Below are 25,861 nucleotides of genomic sequence, written 5' to 3' on the forward strand. Positions count from 1 at the left end.
TCAAGATCTATAAAACTTAAATATTAATCCCTATTATGTTTCCTGTGATTTCTCAAATATTTGTCCTAAAATGAAAATCTGATATTGAGAACACCTATTTAGACTGAACACTCTCTCTTAGATGGGGACTATGAAAGCTCTACTCCAATGATTTGGAATTTGACCTGACAAGGTCTTCAGAATTATGCAGTGTAGCCATTGTAAAAATTTTATTCCTCCAAATTTAATCATTTTTGGTTGAGTAGTATCTATTCCAGTTTGCCTTTTCACATTTCAGGTTTCTAATGAGCTTCACCATCAGAAACCTGAAATTAATACATACTTCTAATTACATTCCTCTTGAATATTTTTAAGAGTCATAGTCATTCAGTATTCGTAACACCCTTTGGTTGGAAAGACCTGGGTTCAAATCCCATTTAGGGTGTTAAGAATCTTTTATCAGGGCTTTTCAGTTAAAGGGGAGTTAGTTGGAATGGCAGGAGTTTCCCCTCCCACAAACTCAAGTTTTTGATCCCACAAAAGAGGCAAACTAGTGTTAAATTGTGAATGAAGAATTTTATGATTATTAATACTTCATTCATGATTTAACATGAATTGTATTTCCTGAGCTAAGTTTGCTCCTAAATAAATTGTAATTTAAACACTTATCTGTTTTTTGTTCATTGAAATAATAATTGTAATTTTTTTTAGTTATTTATGTTATATAAATTCTTTATATTAACTTGTAAATGTATCCTAAGCGAACTGTAATATATGCATTTTATTTGTTGTTGCTGAAAGTGAAAGTATTTCTAAGTGACTCTGCTAATGTGATTTGATTGGCTGCTGTCAGAAAACTATGTTATTTTGAGATAGTGCGTGCCTTAGCATTGGGAACTGTACAACGATCACGTGGGAATTTCATTGTAAACTAAAAGAGCGGAGAAAAACAAGTTTGGGCGAGAAAGAGAGAGAGGATTCATGAGATATAGGAAGAAGGAACCAGAAGGAAATTGGAGAGAGTGTGGGAAGGCCATGAGATGTGATCTAACCTTGGATCGTATGATGTAACAAAGATTTGGAAACTTGTTCTGATTTTAATGAATCTTACTTCGAACTCATATTTATTTATAGTTTCCTGTCACCTTGTAAAGGAATTTACTCGAGAGTGAAAGGATAATAATATGATTGAGATTTATCATAAGATAAGTTATTACAAGCAAGAAAATACATTTTCCAGTCTTAACAAATAAGTTATTGAACTCAGGGATACTATAAGTTTTGTGTTGCCTATAGTGGAAGATTATCGAGTGCCTAGAAGTGTTGTGAGAGTTTTCCATAATGTGCAAGCTATGATGATCATACCAGTAAGAATATCTATTCTATATCTAATGAGTGACAGTGTGATAGACTTTTGTCCGGAGAACTTGGTCAAATTTCTTGCTACTGGAGCCAGCTAGTCAAGCTTGAATGAGTGATATTATAAAACATTTTCCTTGCGAAACTAATGTGAGAAACTTCATTGAAGAATTAGTTTGTGTTTGAATGTTATCTCACAATGTATATGTAAATGCAAGACTGAGCCTTTTAAGAACTATTTTAATCCTCTGATAGATACTGATGATGATGCCAGCTAAGTGTTTGATAAAATTGAAGTTTGTGATTATTCTATGAGACTAAAAAGAATTACTTTTTAAGTGTTTTGTTGAATATTGTTGTTGTTTAAGGTGAAACTAAGTTGAAATCCTAACAGATGAGAATTGTGAAAGCCTTATATATATGTTCTAGCAGTAAATGATGCACTCAGCAGAGTAGAATCTAAATACTTTATAGAATGCATAAATTATTTTCTAATTGTACTAATCTTAATAGAGTTCTTGTTTCTTATGTAAAAACAATTTTGTGAGAGAATTAAATATCTTGTTTAACTTGATTCTTGTGCTTGCCTAATTTCAGTTTCATTGCACCGCTCATTAAAATGCGTATCTTGTGGGAAACCCTATGTATAAGTAAGAAAATTTCGGCCTGTAGTAAGTTGACACTGCTGTTGTGCTATTTGATGCTTGACTCCTTCACAATAATTGTGTGATTTCAAACATAGAGTGGCACAGTATAATAAAAATTATCTTTATGTTTGAATGTAGGGTCAACCAACAACTAGCAAATATAAGGTTGGATGAAAGACTAAACCAACAGTAGCCAGAAGAACACACTCGATTTACAGCCATAGCAGACAAGCAGATAATATCAACTGCCCTATCACAAGCAGTATAAGACTTCTTCTAGAAGTCTTATGCTGCTTATGATATTACACATTCAAGTAACTTACAAGTTACTTGGCCATGACTGGTCATTGAGCCTAGAAAGAAAGACGAGCTAATAAATATTTTCTATCACTTCCTCCTAATGCCTTCTGACAACCAGAGGAACTAATAAGTTCCTCTGGTTGTCCAATTTTAATGTTTGCTCACATTATTCTACTTGAAACTGCCATGCACTCAAGGAATTTATCTGCAAGTTTAGTGTTAAATACTATAACTATCCTTCCTTTCTATGAACACTACTCCCTGAATATAACATCTTACAGTTCTCGTAGACAGGCTTATACGTTGGTTATGCATTATTAAAACACTTAAGGAATAGAACAACGTAGTTAAGAATATAAATTAAATTAAACTTTAATAAAATTTTCCGATATTTCGGCAATGTCACATTGCCATTTTCTATAGGAACTTACAAAAAGTTACATGCACGTAGGCACTACAACACAGAAACTGGGAATGATAAGATGAAGCTATTGTTCTCCTAACAGTCCTGATGGTGCCCTCTAGCGGGCTAAGTAGGTGTTCTTGGCCGTTGGGCTGAAGGTCTGCAGATGTAGGCCTCCCAAATTTGTTGAGGTTTGGAGAATTTCTCAGGGCTGAGGCTGATTCCATAAAGAGTCTTTCAAATTTGTATTTGCTACAGTGTATCACTGTAGCTTTCTTCCACCGTATTCTGTGGTGTGTATCCAGAGCATGGTCCGCAAGCCCAGAATGACTGTATTTGTGAAAACGGATGTAGTCCTTGTGTTCCGAAATTCTGATATTCACTATCCTGCCTGTTTGGCCAAAGTAAGACAGTTTACAACTGCAAGGGACCTGGTAAACACCAGGTAGGTCTAGGGGAAGTGGTTGGTCTTTAGTGGAGCAGATAAGGGATGCCAATTTTCTGTAAGGTTTGTAACAGGAGGTCAGGTTATGTTTTTTTAAGATTTTGGTAATCTTTTCCGAGGTGCCTCGGATGTAGGGAATGGTGATGGATTTAGAGTAATCCTTGTTGTGGGGGGGAGGGAGGGGATCTGTGGTTTGTAGGTTCTAATATTTTTTGGGGGGGTAGCCATTGGCTGAGAAAGGGTTGAGGATGTGATTTAGTTCAGTGTTTAGGGCCAAGTCGTTTGAACAGATTAGTTTAGCCCTGTTGTATAGTGTTTTCACTACTCCATATTGTTGTGAGGGGGGGGGATTGTTGGTGAATGTATCTGCCTGTATGGGTGGGTTTTCTGTAAACTGAGAAAACTAAGGTTCCATTAGGCTGGCGGGTGACTAGTGTGTCTAGGAAAGGGAGGCTGTTGTTTTTCTCTTTTTCCAGAGTGAATTTGATTCTGGGGTGTTGGTTGTTTAAGTGTGTTAAGAAGAAGAGAGGTGTTTCAGAGCCATGTGGCCAAATAGCGAACACATCATCAACGTAGCGAAGCCATATGGTTGGTTTTTGTGGGGCAGAGGCTAAGGCTTTTTCTTCAAAGGTCTCCATAAAGAAATTGGCCAAGGGTGGGGAGAGTGGTGAACCCATGGCTGTCCCCTCTATTTGTTTGTAGAATTTTCCCTGCCAAACGAAATAGCCTGAGTTCATTGTGAACTGAAATAAGGCTGAGATGTCAGGAGAAAATTTAGCTTGGATTAGCTCTAAAGTTTCCTTGAGTGGGACATTTGTAAATAAAGCGGACACATCAAAGCTGACCATTATGTCAGTATGTTGGAGTGTAAGGTTTTCTATGCTGGCTTTGAAATGGGCTGAGTTTTTTATGTGTGATGGTGTGTTGCCAGTATAGTGTGTGAGCTCTTTGGCCAAATGTTTAGCTAATTTGTATGTGGGGGAATCAATGCCATCCACTATGGGACGTAATGGCACGTTTTCTTTGTGTATTTTTGGGAGTCCGTAAATATGGGGGGGGGTATAGAGTTAAACAGCTTTAATCTGTTGGTAACTTTTACAGGCCAAGAAGTGACTCTCTTAAGGAGCCTGTGAAGTTTTCTAATTTGAGAGTTGGTGGGATTGTAATTGATAGGGAGGTAAGTGGCCCGATCTAATAGAAGAGCATTCAGCTTACCTGTGTAGTCCTTTTGGTTAAGTAATACAGTTGCATTTCCCTTATCCGCTTTGGTGATAACTAATTCTTTATTATTTTTCATTTCCTGTAGAGCTTTATATTCCTTGTTTGATATGTTGGTTTTTGGTGGTCTTGCTTTGGAAAGGACACAGGCTACATCCAGTCTTACACTGTTGGCGACTTGATGTGGAAGGTGGCGGATTCCACGCTTGATCTGGATCATAATATCCTCACTAGGCATTTTATTGGGAGCAATGGCGAAGTTGTGTCCACGTGCCAGCGCGTTGAGTGCTTCAGGCTTTAGGGTGACTGAAGAAAGGTTGATTACCATGTTGGTAACAGGTTTTGGAAAGACGGTAGAGTTCATTTTTAATTTTTCGAACTTTTTCATCTGTCGGCCTCATATTTTTTTAAATTCTTTTTCGGCAGTGCTACATGAGACGTCATGTAAAATCGACCAAAGTTCGTGGTTCAAAGTGCGTGAAAGTTCATCTCTGACGGCACGAATAGCTTCGTTAATGTCAGCTAAGAGCGACCGCGTGGCGGTGATTTGTTCGCGTAGCTAGCGCGGTTATATATTCGGAGAGCTTTTTGTGACACAAACCGGTGCTTAAATTTCACACAGTTTGGGATTACTTTATTATCCCGGCAGCATTTCAGGAACACTAGACGATTTAATTGTCTAGAGAGCTTCAATTTCAATTTACCGTATTGGCGGGCCTTCCGTGCGATTGTATCTCCGTGGATGATGTTGATTCTCGTAGACAGGCTTATACGTTGGTTATGCATTATTAAAACACTTAAGGAATAGAACAATGTAGTTAAGAATATAAATTAAATTAAACTTTAATAAATATTTTCCGATATTTCGGCAATGTCACATTGCCATTTTCTAAGGAATCTTTTCCGAGGTGCCTCAGAAAACATTACCAAAATCTTAAAAAAACATAACCTGACCTCCTGTTATAAACCTTACAGAAAATTGGCATCCCTTATCCGCTCCCCTAAGGATTAACCACTTCCCCTAGACCTACCTGGTGTTTACCAAGTCACTTGCAGTTGTAAACTGTCTTACTTTGGCCAAACAGGCAGGACAGCGAATATCAGAATTTCGGAACACAAGGACTACATCCGTTTTCACAAATAGAGTCACTCTGGGCTTGCGGACCATGCTCTGGATACATGCCACAGAATACGGTGGAAGAAAGCTACAGTGATACACCGTAGCAAATACAAATTTGAAAGACTCTTTATGGAATCAGCCTCAGCCCTGAGAAATTCTCCAAACCTCAACAAATTTGGGTGTATGCGACTGCCTCAAATTTGGGAGGCCTACATCTGCAGACCTTCAGCCCAACGGCCAAGAACACCTACTTAGCCCACTAGAGGGCACCATCAGCACTGTTAGGAGAACAATAGCTTCATCTTATCATTCCCAGTTTCTGTGTTGTAGTGCCTACGTGCATGTAACTTTTTGTAAGTTCCTTTAGAAAATGGCAATGTGACATTGCCGAAATATCGGAAAATATTTATTAAAGTTTAATTTAATTTATATTCTTAACTACGTTGTTCTATTCCTTAAGTGTTTTAATAAAACATCTTACAGTTATTAGAGAAAAACTGCAAAGTATGCTCTATTTGATCACAAAAGAAATGAAGAAATTATGAAAGAATTAAACCAAGAATCAGTAATAGAAAAAATATAAACATAAATGGATGGAATACGTTCAAAGAATGAAAATAGAAAGATTACCAAAACAAGCCTTAAAGTACAAGCCATTAGGAAAAAGAAAACCAGGACATCCTCTTAAACGATTCAACAATGACGTCTAAGGTCGGAAGGCCATGCTAGGCCTAAATCCTTCATATGCATGATGATGATGACAGTTATTAGTTAGCAATATTTCAGCTGTTTTAGTCTGCTTCATCTTAGTAACATCAATTGTGTCAACATAGTACTTTTCTAATTCTTCTGCACGTTTCACTTCTTTACCATCGATAACTGATGTTCTGATCTTCAGGCTTACTTTTCACTGTTTGCTTTGGTTCTCCCCTGATGAAAATGGCAGGAAGTGTCACCTTGTTTAATCAGGTGACACGCCCCCCCTCCCCCCAACCAGTATGAAAATTCACCACACTGTACCATAATTTTGTTTGTTTGCAATTTAAGAAAACATAGTATACAATTACAAGGAAACAGAATTCCTTATTTTTGTGCTCTTCTGTTTTGCATGTCCACTTTTCTACTCAGAGAACATAAGTAATTCAGAAGTTACATTGAATGATTTGGCCAACAAATGGCATAGAAAAAAAAATATTTAACTGTGAATTTAATCTAAATATTCAGTAAATGATTTTTCATTATGAAGTTATGCAGGATTATATAGACAGATGATAGTTTTTAACCTCTTGTTAATATCTCCATGTTGATAGTTTTGTGGAACTTTATTATACATTGTAATGTGATTTTGTAATTTAGAGGCTTAATAATAAGGAGTTAATGGCTTTAGTCATGACTTTTTTGATAATTTGTATAGCGTGCATGTGTTGTAATTATTCCCTATAACAAGATTAAATGTAAATGCCAAATGTGATGATAACTGAATGTCTTGGTATTAACCTTTTTATTGTTATTATTATTGTTTTCGTTATTTTCAACCCAAAATTTGCTCCAACAAAGTTATGAAGACCAAAATGAAGCCTTCTCTTTCATTCTGCAATTTAAATGTAACTCTTAATCCAAATTTGGATAAGGAGTGCTGATAAAGTTTGAAATAAAAAGATATCATCATCTGATATGAATCCTCAAGGTTGTGCAGGATACTAAAAACAAATGAAACACTATGAGTGAAATTCATAGTGTTTCATAGAAATATTATGAAATGACTGCCCATAATGGTTTATAAAAGACTTATACACTCAGGAGTTTGATGATGATGAGGAAGATTCAGGAGTGTACACAAGAGTATACGAGGGGGGGGGGAACCCAAAAAATAACTGGAATCTGAACTTGGTAGGCACACATTTTCTAGTTATGAATGATGCTGCTAGGCATCGTGAGTGTGTAGTTTTCCACGGCAGTCTGGCAAGTGCCATCATCTTGTGTGAACTGGTTCACTGTTCTGGCTGCTTTTTTTTGTTAGTGCTTACAAGCAAGTTTGGCAATTTTATGATGGCTGACCACGAAGAACAGAGAGTGTGCATGAATTTTTTTCTTTTGAGTAAACCTGCAGCTGAAACTACTGTTATGCTTTGGCAAGTCTTTAAGAATGATGCTTTAGGTAAAACACAGGTCTATGAATGGTTTAGCTGTTCAGTTTTTTATACTGCTGGCTTTTTTTTTTTTTTTTCCAATCTGACTACAAATGAGAGGTACCAAAACCTATGACATGACAGTACCATGTGTAAGTAAGTGGTTAGAAAGAAGAGAGGAATTTTTTGATTTTTTTTTTTTTTTTAAATCTGAAGGTTGTAATCACTGGGGAAGACAGTTCCATAGAGAAGTGTGTGCCTATTTATTAGTGTGCCTATTTTCCAACCAACAGACTACAAGTGGTATGGTTTGAATCTTGCCATGGATGTTTGTGATTGTCTTTAGGTGGGTGAATTTCTACATATATAGCATGAGATTGTCTCACTTACTGGAGGTTTGAAGTAACTAAAGAAGTAAAAATAGTAAATAATAAAAATTTAGCACACCCATGGTGTTAAGGTACATGGCATGTTCAGAAAGTAAGATCTGGTCAAGAATTTAAAAAACTGGTAGAGAAGAAAAAAAAGTTTTATTATATCTATAAATAAAATATCTACATATATACTTTATTTTTCCACATAGTTGTCACTGATTTTCATGGCACCAGCTTCTTTGTACTCACATCAAAAAAATCTGCTGCCAGTGAGTTCAATCACTGAGTAAGGCTGCTTTTCAATTCCTCATCTTCTTCAAAGAGCTGAGATGGGAGCTGCCACTTCATATGCAGAAACAAGAGATAGTCACTGGGTGCAAGGTAAGAGCTGTAGGGTGAGTGGTTAAAAAGTTCCCACTCAAACTTCTGAATTTTCTGGACAGTCTGAGCTGAACTTCCATGTTGTCATGCAAAAGCACAATCCCTGATGCCAGAATTCCTCTTCTTTTGTTCTGAATTGCTCATCTGATTTTCTTCAGCACTTCACAATATGCATTCATATAATTGTGGTTCCTGACTGAAAAAAATCGATGACCAACATCCCTTTTCATTTCCAGAAGACAGTGGCCATTATTTTTTTTTTTGAAAGATGATGCCTGTTTAAATTTTTTTGCTTTTGGAGATGGTGAACGGCAGCACTGCATTGATTGTTGTTGTTGTTTTGTTGTTTTCATACACGTTTGTGTATGAAATCCATGTTTTGTCACCAGTGACAATATGAGAAAAAAGGTTGATCTCCTTTGTTTTTGAAATGCTCCAAACTTTTTTTGACTTGATTCCACTCATAGCTGTGCATCACTTTTTGTGATGCACAGCTATGAGTGGAATCAACTGATGCACAAAATCATGTTTTTGTGCATCACTCAGCATTTTTGGGACCCATCTGGCACACAATTTCTTATACTCCAGCTTTTCTGTCACAATTCCATGAATGTGACGTGAGTTGTGAAACTTCCAGGAATTCAAAAGAAAACTCTGTAATTGTGAAATGATGATTCTCACGAATTTTCAGGTTCACTCTTTCCTCGAATTGTCTGTCACCATAATTGGCGACCACCGTGCTCTTCATCGTGAACATTGTTGCACCCTCTTTAAACAAGCAACACCACTGCCTAACATTACTCTCCCTCATTATGTTAGGCCCGTAAACCTCACACAGTTGTCGATGAATTTCTGCAGCACTACCGTTTTTCACCAACAAACACCATGTCACATCACGAATCTTGGAAGTGGTAGGATTTTTTTTTTTTTTTTTATCACAGCACTCATTATAAATTATTTGTAGAAGACACAAACAATAAATGCAATGAAAGTAAAATGGTCAACAGCTAGCTAGTGAGTTGCTCTATGCTACATGCATGCATAACCCCTCTCCCATATCTTTTTTAGCAGTAAATTCTGAATGGGTCTTACTTTCTGGCCATGCCTCATATTATAGGTTTACCACTTTTCATGGATAGGAATCACAAAAAAATTATATATATATATTCTCTCTATCTCTCTCTCTCACACACACAGAAAGAGAGAGAGAGAGGCTTACCTGCCACTGAAAGTAAAATTTTATGCTTGACCTCCACGGACAAGTGTGAAAAGAGTTCTGAAAAACAAGAAAAAAAATACATATACACACTTTTATCAAATGAAATACAGCAGTGTATAATGAAAAGAAATGAAATATAAAAAATGTTCACATGTGAATATTTAGTAGACAAGAATTTCTAATCCTTTGATCTAAAAAGAGCACGTGTATCTGAAGAAATTTGAAAAGCAACTTCTTTATCCTTGCAACTTCAAGAATGCAGAATAGAAATCTAATCAAATGACCAGTACAGTTTATACAAAATAGCATACACTTAGTCCAGTTCTTGAGAAAATACGAAGGTGGCAATGATGCCATTGTTGGAACAAACTTAAAATTTGCAGTGATATCATTCCCATGATATGTTCAGATTGTTCAAATAAACTCACTTTTCGTTGCAGGTAATCATTTGATGCCTTTCATCCCAAGGACTGTTGAGCAGTTCTCTGTAATCACTGGCACAATTCTGAGCATATACTAATGTCAATTCATGCAGAGCATTTAAATAGCTTCTTCTGAACTTGACAAACTGATGAAGATGACACTGCCTAGTTGAAGGGAGCAATGGACCCATGTTCTTTGTAATAATGAAATGTCACTGACATTGAACTTTTTAAACCAATCAAATGTAGTGCTCTTTACATAGTTCAGACTTTTTGATTTACAAACCAAAAACTTTTACTGGCACAGTAAAAGTTTTTGAATTACAATGTCCACCATTACTTCATTTCAATGTTTTTTGTTTGTTTTTTAATCTCATAAGAACTTGTATGTTAATATAGAGAAAGATTTGAATGGTGATATGCAATTGTTTTGTTTGAATTACACAATGTTCATCATTACTTCATCTCAATGTTTTCTGTTTGTTTGGTTTTTAATCTCATAAGAACTTGTATGCTACAAGTATGTATGTATGTATGTAATGTGTACGTAACAAAACAACTGCATATCACCATTCAAACCTTTCTTGATATTAACATACAAGTGTAATTATATCCTAAGAACTTATAGGAAGATGGCATGTAGAGTTTAAGATTAATGGGGATATCTTAGAGAAGGTGGAGGAAATAAGGATCTGTGGGATAATGGTGAATAGGGATCTAAAATTCCACTGACATTTTACTAAAATTGTGAGGGCAGTGAGGTGGATTATGGCAATAATACAGAAGAGATTGATATACAGAAGTAAGGATGTTATGATTCCATTGTATAAGGCTTTGAATAGTCACAGTGCACAGATTTGGTCAAGTGGATTTCAAAAAGATGAAGATATGTTGGAAAGGGTCTTGAGATAATTGACTAAGGTGGTTTCTAGTCTCTAGAATATTGAATATGAAGAGAGATTGGGGGAATGAAACTGCAGATTCTAGTAGATTGGAAGAGGTGGAGGAGAAGAGATGGACATGATGGAGTCTCAAAAGTTCCAAATCTGAATGGGTTGGTAATGACATGATGCAAGGGTAACTGTGGGTGTACAGGCATACACGTACACCCACAGTGTAAATAAAGGAGAAATTATGCATCCCCCTCATTGCCACAGACTAGGAGATGGTGCACAGTAAGATGTCAATGCTGTGTATCAGCAGATTAGCATGAGTGCAGGGCAAGCAATTATTAGAGAGATTTCAGCTATACAGACATAGGAAGGAAAGGTTACATGGCAAGAAAGAGAATGGAATTTATATAGTTACTAAGGGAGAATTACCTGAAACAGCTTGCCAGCATATGAGAGCCCAGTGGTTTGAGAATCTGGATCTCATAATAGCATCAGAAGATGTATCCATAACTATGGTAGACACTCTGCTTCCATTTCAGGAAAGTAACCATGCAGTCTTGTTCTGGGAGTTTACTAAGCATGTGGAAATCTCAATCAAGAAATGGTTTATAAGGAACTACAAAGCTGACAATTATGACAAACTTAGGAAGCAGTTTGGAGCAGTGCCAAAGCTTAAGAACAAGGAAAGAATGTTAACTGTGCACAGGAAGTGATCAGGGAAGCAGTATCGATTGTATTCCCAGGATCAGGAGGCTAAACCAAGAAGGAGTTAAGTGAATGAGTAGCAATATAAAGCAGGAGCTGCAAAAAAAAGCATTGTGGAAGGAATATAAATAAAAAGGTGATCAGCATGTTCGTGATAATGCAAAATGCAGGCAAGAAGGGTAACTATTGTGGTATGGAAAGCTAAATCATCTTTTGAGAGAAAATTAGCTGTAATCCGAAATAATCCGAAAGATTTTTATTCACTACATAACAAGTAAGAGAAAGAATGATTATGGAAGGATAACTTTAGTCATTGCCAAATCACTTTGCATGGGTGTATCATCCAAGTGGAGATTTTGCAGTTGTTGATGTGACAGAGACTGACGTAGATCAACTGGAGGTACTCAGCATACTGAAAAACATCGATGTGAATACAGCAGTAGACTGGATGGCATGTCAACCACTGTACTATGAGGATATTGCAAAAGAATTGACATTGCTTCTGATGAAGTGGTTTAATATAAGGCTCAGTTCTGGCAAGGGAGTGGAAAGAGGACTGGTTGTTTTGGGGATTTATGGCCAAAGCAATTCAAGTTATGAGGCCAGCACATATGTGTTAATTGCATGTGTTCTTATGGCTGGTTCATTTGTTTTTCAGGATGAAAAACCCTGCCACCTCCATATGAGACTAGCTAACTCACCTATCACTCTGCTATACAATGTGAGTAAATTACTAAGGCAGGACCTACTTTTTTTTTTTTATGGATCCCATCCACAAAAGGTTTTTTGTGAACCTATGGTATATTTATACTGTGAGTGAGTTAAGGATTTTTTTTCTATTTTATAATTTTATGTATATATTTTTTTGTATTTTTTATTTATTTTTACATAGTCTGGAAACCTCACTCTAAATACCAAATATGGAACTTTTTTTTCAAGCCACTTCACACCTACAATATAGTTCAAGTACTGGAAATATTGATTAAAGGTAAAATCCGCAGATAGTGATTTACTCACATTTTATAACAGAGTGACAGCAGAAAAAGATAAGGGAAATGATATTGCTGGACTTTAAAGGCATTTGACAGAATACTACATATAAAATTATTACACAAACTGAAGCAAACAAAAGTGGATGGGGTGGCTGACAGACAGATACCAGAGAGTAGTACAGTGAAGGAGAATAAGAGTAGAGTGGAATGGGATGCCTTAAGGCTCTTAAGCTAATACTTTTTTTTTTAATTTTTTTTATGGAGAACCCATTCACAAGCGGTTGGTCAACCTACAGGACAATAGCAGCATGGATGGACAATAAGGAACTTATTCACATTTGATTTGAAAAGCTGTGGAATGTATTCCTTGGGAAACACGTGGTGGGATACTATTTCAGAGGACAGTAGTGGAAGGTATAAACAAAGAGAAGAAATTTGTTCTGTGAGTTTGGAGTTGAACTGTGAGAGGATGGGTATGGATTTGCAAGTGGTTGGGGAGAATTATTGATGCCAATTCTGGTGAACATCAGCCATAGAAGTATTTATAGAAGATGCAGGCTGTGACTGGATGTCTGTGTGAAAGTGAATGGAGCATATTGATGAGAGAGGTATTAGTAAATTACTCTAACTGCTCTTTTTCTGTATAGAATCCATTATTTTCAGGCAGCTCTTAGGGCACCATTCCAGATATGAGAGAAGTATTCAATGTGAATGGTTGGGTGGATTTTTGATTTATATAGAGTTAAGAGCTGTCTGGAGTTAAAGTAACCTTGAGTGAAAGAGATAGCCTAATTTTTTGAATGCAGAGAAGGCAATATTTGTGATATGTTTGTGCCAAGAGAGATTAGAGGTTAGAATTATTCCTAGAAGGTAAATCTCATCTGGAATAGAGATTTGAGTATTGTCAAGGTTAAGACTGGAAGAACAGGATTCCCTTTTGTGAGAAATAATGCAGAGCTGTTTTTCTAGCAGTGAAACTGATAATGTTATCCAAACCCCATTGATGAATGTTTTGAAGTTTTGAATTTAAGGTAGCAGAAGTTAGAATTCTGGAGGTTGTGATTTTGCTTTGTAGGGTTGGTCAAATGAAAAGGAGGAGTGCAATGTGCTGTCATCAGCAAAACTGGATCAGCAGGCAGCTGGAGCAGATGAGAGAACAGAGTCTTGTCGGGTTCCAGCATTAGTTGTATAGATAGAAGATAAGGAGCCATCCACCATCACTTGAAGTGAGCATCTAGCCAGAAAGCTGGCTATCCAACTGCAGAAGTCAGAGGGAAGACCAAATGATGGGAGTTTTCTTAACAGATCTTTGTGCCAAACTCAGTCAAAAGCTTTGGGGATATCAAGAGTTTCCATATGTAGTTTGTATAGGAAGATGTAATTTTGGATGCAAGCCAATACTAATGCCACTACTCTTTAATTTTATGTTAATGATATAGGGAATAATTTAAGGAGGGATATTTAGTTGTGTGTTGTCAATGAAAAACTGGGGAGAACAATAATTGGTGAAGGTGATGCAGATATCCTGCAAGATAATTTAAATAAATTGGAATTATGGACAAAGAATAATGGTTGTCAATTTAATGTAAAATGTAATGTTATTCACTCTAGCTGAAAAGATTACATACTATGTATCACACTGATGGTATCGTACTGCAGGAAGTCAATGAGGCTAGGGATTTAGAGGTAATGATGGACAAAGAATTGAAGTTCAGAGGAAAACAGCTCAAAGGATTACTTGGTGTTGAAAAACACACATAACCAATAAAAGATAGAGAGGTTATTATCCTTCTTCATAATGCTATGATTCAGCTGTATTTTGACTACTGTGCACAGATTTGGTCACCTGGATTTCTTGGAAATCATGAGGTGGTGGTGAGGATCCAGAGACAAGTAGCCAAGCTGGTGACAGGTCTATGGAATACTCCAAGGATAGAGTGAAGGTGTGTGGGTTGCAAAGTTTGGCTGCTAAGCAGAAAAGAGGGGGACATGATACAAACTTATAATTTGCTAAAGGGATTCTATAAAAAAATGTTCAATAAATGATAAACAGAGAGAACTAGGGAATCTCCACCCCCCCCCCTCCAGAAGTTGTGTAAGAATGTGGTTAGTACAAATGTACAGACTAGATTTTTTTTTTTTTTTTTTAATTGAAGAATGGCAAATGACAGGAATGGTTGCCAGGTATAGCTGTGTGTGCATTTACAGTGAATGAGTTTAAGGAAACGTATGATAGGTACTGCATGTGTAAAGGTTAGTGCAGGTCTCCTATGACGTGTTTTCTGACTTCGTGGACATACCTCCATACAATAATAACAAAGACAAATTCAAAAACATTTTAGTGTATTCTATTGAATTCAACAGAATACAATAAAATTTCTAATGAAATCTGAAAAAAAAAATCTTACTTAGCATCTACTGTATTGTTTCTTAACATGCAGAAGAAAATGACAGAGAATATGGTTCTTTTTTTTGGTAAGTCATTTAAATGTACACATATTTTTTAACTTATACAAAAAAAAAGATAAGTACTTTCCTTCTACTAATAAAGAAAGTAAAGTTATAACTTATTTTAGATAAAACAAAGGATATTTTCAGGCCAAATTCAATCTTGTCATGCTTTAGAGGATAAAGATACAGACAAGTTTCTTCTTAACATTCCACTTAATTATTTTAATTTTTCAATTATGTTGTATGGTAAAAAGATGGATGTGTCCTTTCCAGCTCTTTAAGATTTTTAATATGCTTTATGTTTGTATAATCAATGTCTTTTGCCATTCAATGTATGTGCTGATCACTGTATATGCACATTGTAACAAAGCACAGAATATTTGCTTCATGATAAACAGACACTAGTTGGCATACATGAGATCTGAAAATCAAACAGCATAAAGTAGAACAAGTCAGTGAAGGTGTGTTGTTGCTTGGAAGAGAAAACACTAGGGCTCTAATTGAAAAATAAAAACCTCCCTATTATACAGAAACAAATACAAATCTGAGAGACTGTTCCTGTAATTCATCACAGCACTACATTCACTAAATTTAGGTAAATATGGATATATCACCATATCCAAAATCTGGGAGATGATCATCTCAAGGTCTTCAATAGAAGATGCAAGATTCCATCATTGCACCAGCTAGGGCTTTAAGATCCCACATTTTGCACTCAGTCTTTGCCTTTTTTTTTTCTGGTATGTCTGCATATACAAGTAGAATATATCTTTGAGCCCATGAGGATGCCTTAGTGACAAGATGAAATATTGGTCTAATAATTTAATAACTAAATAAAGTTAATTAGCTACTATTCCTAGATATGTTTTCTCCACTAAACAACAATACAAATGATAATCAACATCTAAGCATCTAAACCAGAGTAAGTGAATTGTGGATGCACAAATGGTATGTTTTCCATAAGCATTCACGAGATCAGAATGATGATAATTCATTTGCATCCAAAGTAGTGTGCAATATCCTAATACTAGCATTTAAAAGAACTTGTTTTGTCATGAACTGACTTGGAATGGACAATTACCTAGTGGATTACTAAAATTTCAAACATTGCTGTGTTAGAAATATTATTATGTTTATTCTGCTATTAAATGAAGAGGCCTTAAAATTAGGTAAAACTTCCATTTTTACGGTGAGTTGCGCCATCATTAATGTCAAAAGGCTTTGAATTAATTCTAGAACAATACTGTGTTCATTATTATCAGACCGCAGTTAGGTCTTTTTAATACAATCTTAGCCTTACAAAAAAAATAAAATAAATAAAAAAATAATTAGAAACCTGTAGTACATTTAATGCAAGAATGAGCTAAATGTTAGAATCCAGAAACCTAGTCTAGTACCAAACATGGCACATTTTAAGCTATTTCATATCTCTTATAAGCAAGGTGGTGGTTTTACTGAGTGATAAAAACTATTCTACATTCTATACATATTAGGTTCATCAGTAATCAGGATGATGACTTTTGGTTTAGGAAGACCTGGAATGCAAAGAACTATTACTGAAGGTGTTTTTTTTTTTATTATTTATGATTATGAATTTTATGATTATTCTGTTAAGTTAAAAAAGAACTGGCTCACATGACTTAGTTTGAAAAGCCAATGGATTGTATTCCTAAGTAAACATAAGATGGTTCCAGAGATGACCTGCTAATGTTATCCTTTAGCATCTAAACTAAATGGTGATCACTTCCAATTTCAAATCCTCTGTATATATTTGTGCCTAGAACCAGAGTAAAGATATTACTATAAACAATAACATACAGTAGTCAATGAGACCTTTCTTATATCTTGCATCTTCTCTCCAAATGACTGCACATTTTATGTTGAAACATGGTGTTAATAATAACCAGTCCATATCCTGAACAGAAATACAGTAGGAATTTATCATTATTATTAGCTTTGCTCTGTTTTCCAAATTTTTCCGACATATTCTTATATATCTAGTAATAATTTCCTATTCTGTCGTTTACATGTCCCACAAGGACCAACTTTTCCTTTTCGTTGTGTCAGCTGCTTTCTCTAATGCCTCGAAAAATTCCTTTACTTCTTCCTTAGTAGACTAAGGAGGAGGTAGAGGAATTTTTCAGAACCCACAGAGGAACCTTCTATGGGATCATAGGTACAAATAAGTCTCATTGTCAAGTTCTCCATTCTGATATTTACCCACATCACTCTACTTCATACTGGCACAAGGGAGGCCACACATCACTCACATTAGCTGTCATACTTATTCTTAAACTCATTCATGCTAGATGTGCTCACCACTTCAACTGGCAAGTTGCTTCACTTACTCACTGCTTCATGAATGAAAAATATAGCTCTAATCCATTTCTTAACTGCACACAAACTCAACTTTTGCAGATGTCTCTTTGTCCTCTTTCCACCTTCCATATAAAAATTTCATCAACTGGCATCCCATAACACCTTTTCAGAAGTTGACAGGTCTTTATCATATCATCTCTCTTTTTCCTACTTACTAGGTTTCTGCTGCCTGCATACTCTGAGTCAGTCCTCATAATCCTGATATTATATTTGTAACTCTTCTTTGCACCCTCTCAACAGCTTCAACCATACAGAATCAAGGAAATCAAATCTGCACACATTGGTCCAGTAGTAGTCATATCAAAGCCTTGCAAAGCGGCAAAATGACATCATCCTTACATTACTGAACACATTAATGTTCGTTTCACATCAGAATCAACTGTGAGTTGCCGATGCAATCTTTCATTTCCTGTGTGACCACTGAACTGTTGACCCTTTGTTCATCATAACTCCAAGATCCTTAGCCTTATCAGTTTCTCCAGCATAATTCCACCAATATAATATGTCACTGGAAATCTCATCACACCAAAGCCTGATAACACTGAATTAACAATCATTATTATTTGCCCACAGTTCCAGCCTATTAAAGTCATTCTGTAAATGCTACATGTTATCAGTAGCACCCCTGATCACATTTGCCTACCTTTGAATCATCAGCAAGCAACTGAATCGCTTTTTTTCCAGAGGAGATTTCCCTTGATTCTCTAAGCATGAGTTCAAGGAAAAGAGTGATGCTAGGAGGTCAACCTTATCTTTGGGTGAAGTTACACAGTGGTCCATCTGGATGAGAGAGACAGGTGGAAGTACAAGTGAGCAGAAGTTGTGTCCAAATGGTTTTAGTAAGGGATTTACTTCTAACTTTCTAACTGTCATAATGGTTTCAAAAATTGTATTTCTTTATATATTATATATTACCTCTTAAAAACTCCATGCTACCATCTCGAGATTCATATCGCAAAGCATGGGTAATCTGTTGCATTTCTACTCTTAAGACTGGTTCTTTAAGAAAGACTTTAATCCTGAAAAACAAAAATACAGTCTCCTAATATATGAAAAGCTAAAGACAGTTTTTTTTTAATTAAATAACACACAGATTTAATTAAGAAATTTTAAGGACTTTTCCTTCAGATTTTATAATGCACCAAAAAAAAAGAGCTAGTTGCTTTATTAACTGGTATAATTTACCAATGAAACTCTCAGGATATGAGTAAACAAAAATCAAAACTACAATTTCCTACAAATGCTTTCTTTTGAAAGTACTAATAAATTTATAGGAACCATGAATAGATAGAGAGATAGAAAGTTCAACATACATTCAATCATTAACTACCCATAATTGCTTTCTACTTAAATATTTTTGAACCTTTTAAAGCCACAGCAACTTGCCTAAGGTTAGGCTGAACTATTAGCTTAGCATATGGTTTAAAAATATATGAACTTATATAGATTATATGGTATTAATCTTCTGCAATACAGTTTCATATAATTGTAATTTTTGATAATAAATTCAAATTTTAAAACATTGCCCCACAGAATAAATATATAATATTATGATATTAGATATATGACTTAACTATATACATATAATAGGACATAATTGACTGAAATGTGTTCTGTACTGGTTTAAACCAAAAAAACAAAAATCCTTTCTTTTAATATTGCATGGCAATCAGCATTCATTTAATGAAATTTTGATTAAAGTAATTATTCTTAACACTGTAGTAGTCTCCATAATTTTATCAAAATGAACACAAACAAAAATCATGGAACAATATTATGAAATGTCATATCACATGGAGCATTGTCTGGTTAAACATGGGCTCTGATGTTTTCATCAAGAAACCAGAATAACAGCAAAAAAAGTTAGGTACTGGAACAAACCAAACTGTTCAAATGAAGACAGATAATCAGTATGAGGCAACAATGAAAAGGAAGTGAAACTAGCAGAAGAATTAGAGGAGTATCATGTTGACATAACTAATGTTACTGTGACAAAGAAGACTAAAAGTGATTCTGTAATTGAGCAGGTTCTTCTTTTAGTAGCAAAAACTTTCCTTCCATTTTCTTCTGTTCTGAGCCTTCTCTTTCAAGGTTGTGTATCTATCCCCATTCAGCATGCGTCTAGCACTGTTTTCCTCACTCTTCCTAGAAAATAGAAGAAAAAAACCCTCTAAGTCTTTTTTCTTCCATTTTTCCTTCAATGGCATCTCTGATTATTCCATTTCCTCTCAGGATATGTCCAATCCAATTTCTTTTTCTTCTTTTTATCTTTGTTAACAGATTATGTTCTTCTTCTACTCTTTTTAAGACCTCTTCATTATTTATTTTATCTGTCCATTTTATTTTTTCCATCCTTCTCCAAATCCATATCTCGAAGCTTTCCAAAATTTTAATTTCTTTTCTCCTCAATGTTCAGGTTTCAGCTGCATATAAGACAACACTTCACAGGTTTTTTTTTCATGTATATAGTCTTCTCTTAGCTTTTTTAAACCATGCTCATTTTCTTTACAAAAAGCCACTAACCTTTCTCCTCTCTCATTTCTATTTCCTAGTCCATGTCTTCCCACTACATTCCCTTCCTCTTCTTCTCACACAACTCCATTCCAGTCTCCCATCATAATCATATAGTCTTTGCTTTTTTCTTCCTTAATTAGTTCTTGTAATTATTCATACATATCTTCTATTTCCTCATCTGGATAGTCACTTGTTGGCATATAAACTTGCATTATTATTATGTCTACCGGTTCAGTCTTCAATTTTACCACCATAATTCTGTCACTCAGATATTTCATACTAATGTTGCTCTTTGCTGTTCTTTTATTAAAAACAATTGCAACTCCTTTTTCTTTTTTATCTCCACCTGAGTAAATTATTCTTACTTCATCACTATAAAAATCACCCATTCCTTCCCATCTGACCTCACGTAGTCCTATGATATCAATTTTTCCTTCATCCATTTCTCGTTTGATATTTTCTAATTTTTCTTCTATTCATTCATTCTCACATCTATTCATTCTTCTCACATTCCATGCTGCAATTTTGATTTTCTTATGATCTTTCATTTTCAGTTTTTGTATCTTGTTTTAAGTTCCTTTTAAAGATTTGATTGGGATCAACATCAGCCCTTAGAGCATCCTTATTTCCCGATTTTATGTCAATTCTAGTTTGCACCATCTTTTTCTCTCTGTGCCAAGAGATGCCACCTTGGTTTGCAGGGCTGGCAGTTGCCTCCTTATAAATTCTATCCATTGCTACTAAAATTTTCAAGGGATATTAGTGGAGTGGTTTCCTGTTGCCTTCTCCATCACAGTATTCCATCAAGTACTAGAACTGCAGTCTTCATCAGTTGGAGTAGAAGTAGAAAAGGAAAGACATCCTCTGGCCTCAAGTACTCGAATACCTTTGGAGTCAAAGTAAGCAAGAGTTAGCCAAGTGAAGCCATATAGGAAAGAATACAGAAAGAGCCTAACACAGGTAAGTGGAAACAATGCCAGGCTCAGCTCGGGACCCCAGTGGTCGATAACCACGTACTCTTTAGAGAGAAGCCCCTGAAGTTTAAAAGTGATTAGATATGATTAAAGAATAACTATAAGATTAACAGTGATCTGAGAATAAGTGACTATTGTATTCAATAAACATGAAAATAAACTTCATGAATGGCAAGGCAATTCAAGTTGACGAGCAACTGACATAAAAAAAAAAAATTAAGAATTAGTTCTTGTTGGAAATTTAAACAGTCACAGTAGGAAATGAATAGCACACATATAAAAATGTTTGGGGAAATTTGGAGAAAAGAGCAAAGCTAACGATAATAGTAAGTCTCAGTTTCATTCATTCACTATGCAGGTTGACAATAATTGCAGAATTTCTGCTTAGTAAGTGTACTAATCAGTACTAAGGCATTGTTCCTACACAAGGACATGCATAAATTCAGATGGGGAGAAAACACAACAAATAAGCAAAATCTTATTGACTATTGTTGACAATGATATCTTCATGGAATTTCAGGATATAAGAGTATACAAAGAATTTGAAATATAGGAATTCATCACCATTCAGTTTTGAACGGGATAAAAAACTTTCAGAGGTAAACTACAGACTCAAGTATATTATCAGAGAAAAAAATGAAAGAGTTCAAGTATAGTATTAGCATCTTCAAATCTTGTCCATAGATTGGTTTCAGTATATTCTAAGAATTTAACATATCTAGAAATAGAAGTGTGTTCTGCTTTTCAATCTCAAGATTGAAAAGGTTAAGATTGAAAAGCAGAACACACTTCCGTTTCTAGATACACTTGTCTCACGTCTTCCTTCTGGCAGTCTTTCCTTCACTGTTTACTGGAAACCGACACATACTGGCCAATATATACACATAACCTCCTACCACCATCACCCAACACAAAAACTAGGTGTCATTAATACTCGATAAAACAGAGCTTTGAAGATTTGCTCCAATGAATAAGCGCTTAAAGATGAATTTAAAGTTATCAGCAATTCTTTCCTAAAAAATGGTTACAGCCAAAACACTATCAATAAAATTCTCTATAAGACCTCACTAAACAACAAAGATAAACTAGACTACAATAAAACTATAACCATTCCATACATTTAAAGGGACATCAGATAAAATAAACAGAATACTACAGAAATACAATCTTAAAGCCACCTTTAAACCTCCTCCAAAATTAAAAAGCTTACTCAACTCATCCAAACACCCACTCCGTCTATTGGCCCACCCTGGAGTATACCATATTTATTGCACCTGTAATCTACTATATATAGGGGAAACAGGATGCACAATTCCTATCAGACAAAAGGAACATGAACGACAAATTAAATATAATAACTGAAGCTGGCCTTTCTGATCATGCTCTGAACACTTTACATAGAAATGACTGGAAAAGCACCAGTTGTTTACATCACGTCAAAATATGGTATGAACGTAAATTTAAGGAAGCTGTGAGATTCTTATCGACTGCCCTGATCTTAACAATAATGATGGTCTAAAAATCCCAAGCATATGGAAGGCACATATTCTACCCGTGAAACCTTTCTCCCTAAGAGTTAACTATAAACAGGACTGTAGATAATCCAGAATCTTAAATCTAATATAACAATTGTAGATCGGAAGTTAGTAATGATGTACTTTTTTTCATGTAGTACTATCATATCCTGTACACCCCTTGAGGGTACATGGCAGGAATTTGATGATGATGATGATATTAGTATTTAATATTTTTTTTATTATTTAAGTATGAGTGAAAAGAGACAAAACAAAGAAGACACTGTTGGAGTAACAAAAAAACTCAAGTGGTTGACATTAGAGAAGAAACTTGAAATTATAAAATGTCACGAGAATGGCGCTTCGTTTGCTAAAATAGCAAGTGAGAATTCAATAATGAATGAGTCATCTGTACGAACAATTATTCAGAGCAAAGAAAAGATTAAACAACATGGAATGAGCACTGCTTCTTATATGTCAAAAGTGATCATGAGAAATCGATCTTCTACAATGGAAAATATGAAGCGCCTTCTAATGATATGGATTGAAGATTGTAATTAGAAAAAGATTCCTTTGAGTCAAATGATAATCCAGGCAAAAGCAACAAGTCTACTTGACAAAATAAAAGAAAATGAAGGAGGTAAAACCAGTGAAACATTTATAGCAAGTCGCGGGTGGTTCTACAATAACGTAAGAATCCAAGGTGAAAGCGCAAGTACTGACACTAAAACTGCAGAATTATTTCCCAATGAATTGAAGGAGCTTATTGAGAAGGAAGGCTATACAGATGATCAAATTTTTAATGCTGACGAGACTGGCTTGTTCTGGAAAAGAATGTCATCGTGCACATTTCTAGCAGTGAAGGAAAAAACACAAGCTGGGTATAAAGTGTCAAAAGACCGATTGACACTTTTACTAGGAGGTAATGCATCAGGTGATTTTAAATTGAGGCCACTCTTAGCATACAGAGTGGAAAACCCAAGAGCCCCTATTAAAGGCTTTACAAAGAACAATTTACCTGTTCATTGGCGTTCGAATAAAAAAGCGTGGGTGACTTGTTCAATTTTCGAAGACTGGTTTAAAACTTGTTTTTGCCCTGGAGTTAAACGCTATTGTAAGAATAATGATATTACTTTCAAAATTTTGCTTTTATTAGACAATGCGCCAGGCCATCCAACTCTGTTGACTGACTTAGATGAAAATGTCAAAATTCATTTTTTCCCTCCAAACACAACATCAATTGTGCAGCCAATGGATCAAGGTGTTATCTCCACTTTCAAGGTTTACTATTTAAGATGAACTTTTGCACAAGCTATTAAAGCTGCAACAGAAGAAGATTCTTGGACTTTCAGTGAATTTTGGAAGAAATTTAACATTAAAGATGCCATTCGAAATATTTATGAATCTTGGCAAGAGGTGACTCAAAGCAATATGAGAGCCGTGTTTCTCTGATGTTATCTTAAATAGAATATAGCTTTGATGTAGTTTTTAATTAATTAATTAATTTTTTTTTTCATTTTTACTTTTTTTTTATATATATTATATTGTCACTAGAGGGCATGCCAGTAGAATAGCCGTTGATCAAATCATTGTCTCTTTAGCATACTGTGTGAAATGTAACTTAGCTTGTCTTTGTATATTTGCATATACTCCAGATGATGACCATAATATGAAGGTCGAAATGTCGGAAAATTAAAATAGTTATTAATAACACAGTTGCAAAGTCCATAATTTCTAAAATGAATGAAGAGTCCTGGAACTCCATGAAAGTATTATGAAGTAACGACAAACCCAATAACATCACTTTTAATGGAATTACTGCATTAATAGAAATTATCTTGTACATTCATTGCAATTTTCTGAATTCAGAAATTCCAACTTTTTTTTTCCCTTTCTCAAAAACAAAATTTTTATTGCCTTTACAGTAAAGCTTATGATAACTTTTAAGTTTTAAAATGTCTCAAGTTTTTTTTTCTCTCTCCAAAGTTTTAAATATTCAAGATCTTTATATTGTAGCCCAATATATTTGGATAAATTAAAGACGCCAAGAGATTATATTAATAATAATAAGATGTGACACATCTTATTATTATTATTTACAAAAAAAAAAAAGGATTTATCCTTTATCCAAGTGTAAGCAAACAATGTTTGTGCATGAAGTATCTTCACGACTGTGCTACTTGTATATAGAGGCTGATGACTTCATATCAGTTGCCTTAGTATCCCATAATGCAAAGCACATACACCCTTTTGGATGTGTATAATGCTATGCATTATGGGAAGGGTTACTGCCCAGACCCGTTTCGATCTTTGAGGTATGTTAAAGTGTGGGAATGCCTCTCCAAAAACTCTAAGTGATCTACAAGATCACTCCAAATCTCACTGAACAACCTTCAAGGAATACTACTAAACTCAGCAGTGACACTCAACGACAGGCAAAGACCAGCTGCTGAGTGGAACCTCTCTATTCCCCTAGATGCAAGCCACCATCCGTGAGAACCAGATCCAGAGGAGATATCAAGATTGAAGTAGCGCAGAAGTCATATATTTTCCATATAGAAGTAATCAAAAGGTGTCACATCTTATTATTAATATACTCTGGATCAGAGATAGATGTTGAAAGTTTTTCCACTTGGTTATATAGATAATCCAGAATCTATATAAATTAAAGATGCTAAGAAATTATATTCTTAGTTTAATCCTTTTAATCCCAAAATATAGAATGATGGTACAACATGAAAAAATTTCATGCCGGCTGGGGCGTCGCCCGGTTAAACAAGGCCCCCGTTGTTTTTGCCGAGGAACCAGGGCGAACAGCGAAAAGTCAGCTACTGGAACAAATCTGAAAATAAACCCCAACTCAATATCACCAGAGTTAAAGATCGGTACTATCAACGTAAGAAGCCTGAATGGCAAAGAAATGGAGCTAGCTGAGGAATTAGATAAGTACCAGATCGACATAATAGGGGTGACTGAAACAAAAAAAGACCAACACTGGTGAGATCGTTCTGAGCAATAAATACAAAATATTATATTCAGGCAATGACAATCAAGGAAAAGAAGGAGTAGCCATAGTATTCAACACAAAATACGAGGCTAATCTTCTTGAATGGCAGTCAGTCTCAAGTAGAGTAATGTGGGCAAATATGAGAATGGGGAACTGAACAATGAGACTTGTTTGTGCCTATGGTCCCACAGAAGGTTCTACTACGGTAGAAGTGGAGGAATTTTTTGATGCTTTAGAAAAAGCAACTGACACAAAAAAAAATGAAAAGTTGGTCCTTGTTGGGGAACTAAATAGCAGAGTACGAAATGATTGTGAGACATACAAAAATATTTTGGGAAAATTTGGAGAAAAGAGCAAAGCTAATAATAATGGCAAATATCTGTTGGATTTCTGCTCAGGACATGGACTGGTTATTACTAACACCATGTTCCAACAT

At 35.3% G+C, this 25,861-nt stretch overlaps 1 protein-coding gene across 1 annotated transcript in view; it reads right to left on the reverse strand.

Moving 5' to 3' along the window:
- The window catches only part of IntS10 (integrator complex subunit 10), a 212,196-nt gene that overhangs the window by 163,804 nt on the left and 22,531 nt on the right, over positions 1-25,861 (reverse strand). Inside the window, exons 3-4 of the mRNA XM_090403768.1 lie at positions 18,332-18,435; positions 9,575-9,631 (exon numbers count right to left, since the gene is read on the reverse strand). Coding sequence (XP_090259894.1) covers positions 9,575-9,631; positions 18,332-18,435 — 161 coding nt within the window. The remainder of the gene's footprint in view (positions 1-9,574; positions 9,632-18,331; positions 18,436-25,861) is intronic.

The sequence above is a fragment of the Typopeltis vanoorti genome, chromosome 14, assembly GCF_054136105.1.
Source record: "Typopeltis vanoorti isolate ZY-2024b chromosome 14, IOZ_Tvanoo_1.0, whole genome shotgun sequence".
In the NCBI taxonomy this organism is placed as follows: Eukaryota; Metazoa; Arthropoda; class Arachnida; order Uropygi; family Thelyphonidae; genus Typopeltis; species Typopeltis vanoorti.